This window comes from Pangasianodon hypophthalmus, chromosome 2 (assembly GCF_027358585.1).
Source record: "Pangasianodon hypophthalmus isolate fPanHyp1 chromosome 2, fPanHyp1.pri, whole genome shotgun sequence".
NCBI classification, from domain to species: domain Eukaryota; kingdom Metazoa; phylum Chordata; class Actinopteri; order Siluriformes; family Pangasiidae; genus Pangasianodon; species Pangasianodon hypophthalmus.
Genome location: NC_069711.1, coordinates 23,907,441 through 23,913,440, shown reverse-complemented (window position 1 = coordinate 23,913,440; position 6,000 = coordinate 23,907,441). Strand labels below are relative to the sequence as shown.

At 42.0% G+C, this 6,000-nt stretch overlaps 1 protein-coding gene across 2 annotated transcripts in view; it reads left to right on the top strand.

Annotated features, from left to right (window-relative positions):
- Positions 1–492: 492 nt before the first annotated feature.
- nos1apa (nitric oxide synthase 1 (neuronal) adaptor protein a) overlaps positions 493–6,000 on the top strand; it is a 131,855-nt gene continuing 126,347 nt past the window's right edge. Inside the window, exons 1-2 of one of the 2 annotated variants that reach the window (XM_026933217.3) lie at positions 493–1,017; positions 1,262–1,333. In XM_026933217.3, coding sequence (XP_026789018.3) covers positions 913–1,017; positions 1,262–1,333 — 177 coding nt within the window. In that variant the 5' untranslated portion in view covers positions 493–912. The remainder of the gene's footprint in view (positions 1,018–1,261; positions 1,334–6,000) is intronic. The other variant, XM_026933216.3, reaches the window with a different exon arrangement.

Genomic DNA, 6,000 nt, shown 5'->3' with positions numbered 1-6,000 from the left:
AGTGTGTATGAGAGAGAGAGACACAGACAGAGAGAGAGAGTGTATGAGAGAGGGACACACACAGACTGAGAGAGTGTGTATGAGAGAGGGACACACAGACTGTGAGAGTGTGTATGAGAGAGAGACACACAGACAGAGAGAGAGTGTATGAGAGAGAGTGTGTATGAGAGAGAGAGACACAGACTGAGAGAGAGTGTGTATGAGAGAGAGTGTGTATGAGAGAGAGAGACACAGACTGAGAGAGAGTGTGTATGAGAGAGAGACACAGACTGAGAGAGAGTGTGTATGAGAGAGAGACACAGACTGAGAGAGAGAGTGTATGAGAGAGAGACACAGACTGAGAGAGAGTGTGTATGAGAGAGAGACACAGACTGAGAGAGTGTGTAGGAGAGAGGGACACACACAGAGAGAGAGAGAGAGAGAGTGTATGAGAGGGACACACACAGAGACTGTGTGTGTGTGTGTGTGTGTGAGAGAGTGAGTGAGAGAGAGAGAGAGAGAGAGAGAGAGAGAGAGAGACTGCTCTGCTATGGCGCTCGCGCGCACTTGGCGGAGGAACAGCGCGAGCACGATATTGGCTCCGCTCTCGCGCCAGGTTTGTCAGGAACACGACAGCGGAAAGTCTTCTCTGTCTTTAAACCGGAAATAAGCGACAGCCGGTAAGACGTTGCAAGGAAAGAAAGGAAGGAAGGAAGCGGCTGAGTTCGGAGAAGGAAAGGGAGAGAGAGAGAGAGGGATTGGCTACAAAGTTGCCCTGACGGTAAAAAAAAAAAGGAAGAAAAAGCGTTGATAGGAGAATGGGAGAAAGAAACGGCAGGGAGCACGCGCGCTGCAGCGAGCGCCTGTGAACGCGAGCACCTCGGCGTTCCCGAGCTTTTATTTCTGTCCGGGTTTGTTTGTTAAAGCGCAGCCATGCCCGCCAAAACCAAGTACAACCTAGTGGACGACGGACACGACCTGCGGATTCCTCTGCACAACGAGGACGCTTTCCAGCACGGGATTCACTTCGAGGCCAAGGTGAGCTGCTCGGGGTTTGCCTCGAGCCACAGGAAACTTTATGAACTTTAGCAAGTGGCCACAGATTGGCTAACATTACCTGTTCCCAAGAAAACGACAGGAGAAGTTGTACCAGGCCACTTGTTTACCAGCAACTAACGTCTAATTGAGCACACATGCCAGAGCAGTTAGAGTGGAGGCAGGCTGAGCTGAGGCCAGGCAGTGGATCATGAAGGTAATCACTGTTTGCGTTTTGTTTTGCCAGTACATCGGGAGCCTGGATGTCGCGCGACCCAACAGCCGTGTGGAAATAGTAGCTGCCATGAGACGGATCCGGGTAAGTTTCCAGCCTGCTATAGCCATTTCCTGTTCAGTGGAGCCTCATCCGTGGATTTATGCATTTCAGCTAAAGTCTTCTCTCTTTCATTTAATTCGATTTATTCGACAAAACCGAAAAATCCCAGAACAAATCAGCTGGCAAAATGAAAGCAGCACAAGCTGGAGTAAGAACTGACAGCTTGTTAGAGCTCAGTGTGGTCAGATTGAGCTGACTGTTTATTTCAAGCCCTCCTGTATTCACTCATTTGCCAAAACAACTTCCCATTGAGTCCATGCAAAGAGCTGGAACAGGATCTGACAGTCATTGCAGCAAAACTGTCCTGTGCTCAGCTCATTCTGCTCATACTGACCATCTTTTCACACTTAGGACTGTATAATCATGCTCTCCAGAGCTTTCTGTACTCATGGCTCATTTTCTGCTCTTGTGGATGGCCCCATGAAGCAAAAACAGTTCTTACTCTTGCTTCAGTCAATAATCTTACCGAGTACTGCTGCTGTAATCATAAAGCTCATCCCAGGACTCTTATTTACAATCTGCTCATACTGAACATCCTGTCAACACACTCAGTAACGTTTCTTTTTACTCGTGCACAGTAGTGATTTATAATCACGCTATCCGGTGATTAGAAGAGTGTTCCCCTTTTGAGTCTGGTTCCTCTCAAGGTTTCTTCCTCATGTTGTCTCAGGGAGTTTTTCCTTGCTCATTGGGGATTTCAGTCTACATCCAGTTTCCTGTAAAGCTGCTTTATGATGTTGTATTGTGTCAGAAATGTTGCCCTAACCTTTACCCTGCTTCCACACTAAAGGTACAAATATACTTCCCTTTCATTACCTTATGTACATCTGGAGGATTAAAAGCAGTGTCCAATAGATGGCATCGTCAGAGCCAAAACATGTCTGTCCATCTGGTTTCCAAGTCAAACTGTATATTTTGTGTGATAAAATTTAGTGATTTCATGCACTGCTATGTTAAACAGACTGACAAGCTCTGTTCCTCTTTAAAACTGTCTGCCGTCGTTGTGATTGTTGTCATGATCTCAAATTAAAAACCTTCACTGTACATTCAAAAATATTTACTAATCTAGAAAATCTGGAAATTTGGTCCTTAAAACAGACCTTTCAGTAGGTTTGAGGTTTTTTAAAATTCAAACCTTAACTGTAACAGGAAAACCGTTAGTTTTCATACGCAATGGTTTAGAATAGTACATAAGTATGTGATTTGAAAAATGACGTTTGTGTGTAGTCATTTGCAGACACGTCATATGGTGCTATACTGCCTCCACTATTTACACCATATGGAAGCGTTGTGTTAATTGGCACACAAGTGACATGCCAAATGACTGCAGGATAGGCACGGCGGCCATCTTGCGTAGGCGTAGTTAACAGCAAATATAAATCACCCTTTAGTTACTGTTGTTGCGTGTGGTTGTGCAGTGTCCACCATGTTTTTTTTTCCCCTTCTGATTAGGAACAGTTGATTGGCTTTCTAGGCTACAGCCCTCTATCTGTACTGGATATGTACACCAGAGGCAACAACAATCTTTGCTACTTCCAAGCTTATAGTAAATGGGAACTAATTGCATGTAGGAACTAAAGTAGTGAGTGGGGAACTGAAGAAACAACCACAAGCACCATAAGCTTGGCTTGAAAACTTATGCGAGCCAATTGTTTGGAGTTACCACATCATGCCTAGTTTGCATAGAATTGAGGAAATCTCAATACAGATGTCGCTTGTTGTGCTGTAGCTTTGTCGCTTGCCGCTCACACTGAAATCGTGCATTATGGGACTTCCCAGAGCATTTAATAATCTCTTCTATCATCTCTGGACATGTCCACAACATGACAGAGCTCCTTAATTAGTACATTATATAATGAATAAGCTGTAGTATCAGGCATGATTTTACCAATTCACCAGAGACAAGTGTCTGATATTTGTAAGGAAAACAGACAGAGCCATGACTAAGCACGATGGAGGAAATAAAAAGAAAATTCCCAGCACAACTTGAGCTTACTCATCAGCTGAGTAACAGGGTAAAGTGTGTAGTGCCAGGTGCATGACTGAGGGTCGATGGTTTAGAGAATAACCTTTTGGACTGGTGCTGTCATTTCAAAATCCTTTCCTGTGGTGTAATGCATGCTGTTTCTGCCAATCTATATCCACTTCCAACCTGCTGTTATGAAATATTCATACAAATCTGAATGAAGTGAAGACATTTCATTTGAGCGACGTTGTAAGTAAGGGTATGAATGATCACAAAGCGTCCAGTCTTAACCTTCAGAACAGTTTATACGAGCTGATGAAGTGTGAGTTGCCTGATCAAACTTTCCTCTTCAGTGTAGTAATTTGTCGTTATTGATTCACTACATGTGTATTCTCAATATAACTACATTTCATGCATTGTTCTCTTCTATTGTGACTGTTTTGCTGTTATACATCTGCTTTTCAAGTCCACCCAACACTGAGACAAAGACCCACAATGTAGACGTAGTTAATCTTTTGCTAAATGTTTTTATTGTAAATAATGGGAATGCTCTTTGTTTTTGCAGCCTGTTTGAGTCTCTCCCTCTTCCCCCAGTTGCCATTCTGACTTTAAGACAATATCTTTACAGTAAAGCATTGTTAGATGGAGAGGTGTCAGGAATTCTGTGGCTGTAAAAGCTTTGTTTTTGCAGTGCTGTGGTTTCCATCACACTAGCACACATTGGGTGCAAATGATCCTATTAACCTTTTCAGTGTGTTGGACCCCCTGCCATGGTGTGGCAGCTGCTGGAGAAGGGCCAGGCATTTGTAACACACATTTAAATAGGGATAGTGTTTTTCCACCATGTTCCACAGAGAGAAAGTTGTAAAAGTAGGACATCTCTTAGACAGATGGTAATTGGTCAGCACAAAAGACTTGTTTAGCACACTGTTTTTAGGGGGAAAAGGGTTCTAGGTAGAGCCATTTCTACATGAAGAACCTCTTGAAAGATATAAAAGTTCTTTGCACCTTTGCAAATAACCTTTGTTTTGTGTGTGGCAGCCTGGGAAAACCCTTCACATGGTGAAATTTTGACATTTTCTACTATGTATACTTCTGAACACTGCATTGTTTGTTTTAACTGAAATGTTTCTGTTTTGTATTTCAACCACAAAGAACGTTTTTGAAAGTCTCGTTACCTACAAACGTGAAGAAGAAAATTGCATTCAAAAATTCCATTTCAACTGCAGTGCAGCTGGTTATATGGATAGAAACTGAATTTTTGAAACTGAATTGATTACATTAATGTCCTTTTTCCTGAAGCACATAGCTATCCAACAACTTGATCAAAGCGTGACGTTCACTGAGTGAGGAAATCGCATGTAGCTAGCAAGCTTTTAGGCTCCATTCACACCTGGCATTAACGTGCATCCTGGGTGAGACGCATAGCCGTTCACACCTGGCATTACGAATGCATGTCCAGTGACCACTTGTGATTGGAGTTCATACATCATTTCTGCTGGAGAAAGACTGTCATGCATCATTTATGATGTCAGTCTTCCGCTGCATTTATTTTCTGGCAGAAATCTTGTGTACCTGTATGGACTGTTTGAAACATTTTAATCACGTGGTCTGCTAATGAAACTTATAAATGAATGAGAGATGAGACAACAAATGAAGCAATGAAAAGCAGTTGCTTTCGTCTTTGCTGTTATAGCTTTATCCATTAGCATAGCAGCAGAGAGTTCTACCCTTCAGAGCTCTTTATCAAACGGTCTCGCAATGATTACATAATTTCTGGCTAGGGCAGTGACACAGTCGGTTATTTGGTCCTACAGCAATGTCCAGGACACATCGAGATGCAATCACACTACAGGTGTGATGAGGCCATACACATTTGACCCTGTTTACACCTGTACTTAGCGCTGTCCACGTGATCCGATTACCCAGGGCACATGTTAATGCCAGGTGTGAACGGGGCCTTAGACATTTTTTTAGGCAGACTGTTTGTTTTTATCACCACATGCTATATGTTAAACTGGCTTCTCACCTGATATGATCTTTGCTGAAAGCAATGCCACAATTAAAAAAGAAAATAAAATATTTCCAGATTGATTTTAAAAAAAATATATTTATGGTTTCTTAAAGCTTGAGGGGTCAAAGTATGTTACAGGTTGTAAACCCAGTTTGGACCAATTTTTGGTTATTTGCCAGAACAACATCCAGTGGGTCTTACCAGACAACTAAACTCATCTCAGAATAATTTAAATTCTTCAAGTGTCTTTTTTACTATTTACGATTTATGGAACCCATGACTTTACTTGTTAAGTAGCCATATTTAAAATATATACTGAATAATGGCTAGTAGGCTTTGACTCATGCTTCTTGTAGAACATTTGTAGCATCAATAAAAGTCCAACTCTTTCTAAAGAGGTTCTAATTGGAGCCTTCTTATAGAAAATTAAGATTCTTCTACAAAATCTCTGTTGCAAAGTATGTATAGTACTTTTTCTTATAGTACCTTCATATAGTTAATTATAGTACAAGAACCTTTGGGCCAGTGGTTGTCAACTGGCACACTGAAGTCTGGATGCAGACCCAGCAACGTGTTACCAAGGATCAGAGTGCTGAAGAAATACTGTACAAGCAGCAATCAGTGAGTAGAGAAAAAAAACTGGCTGTAGTTCAGTGACATGAATCTTCA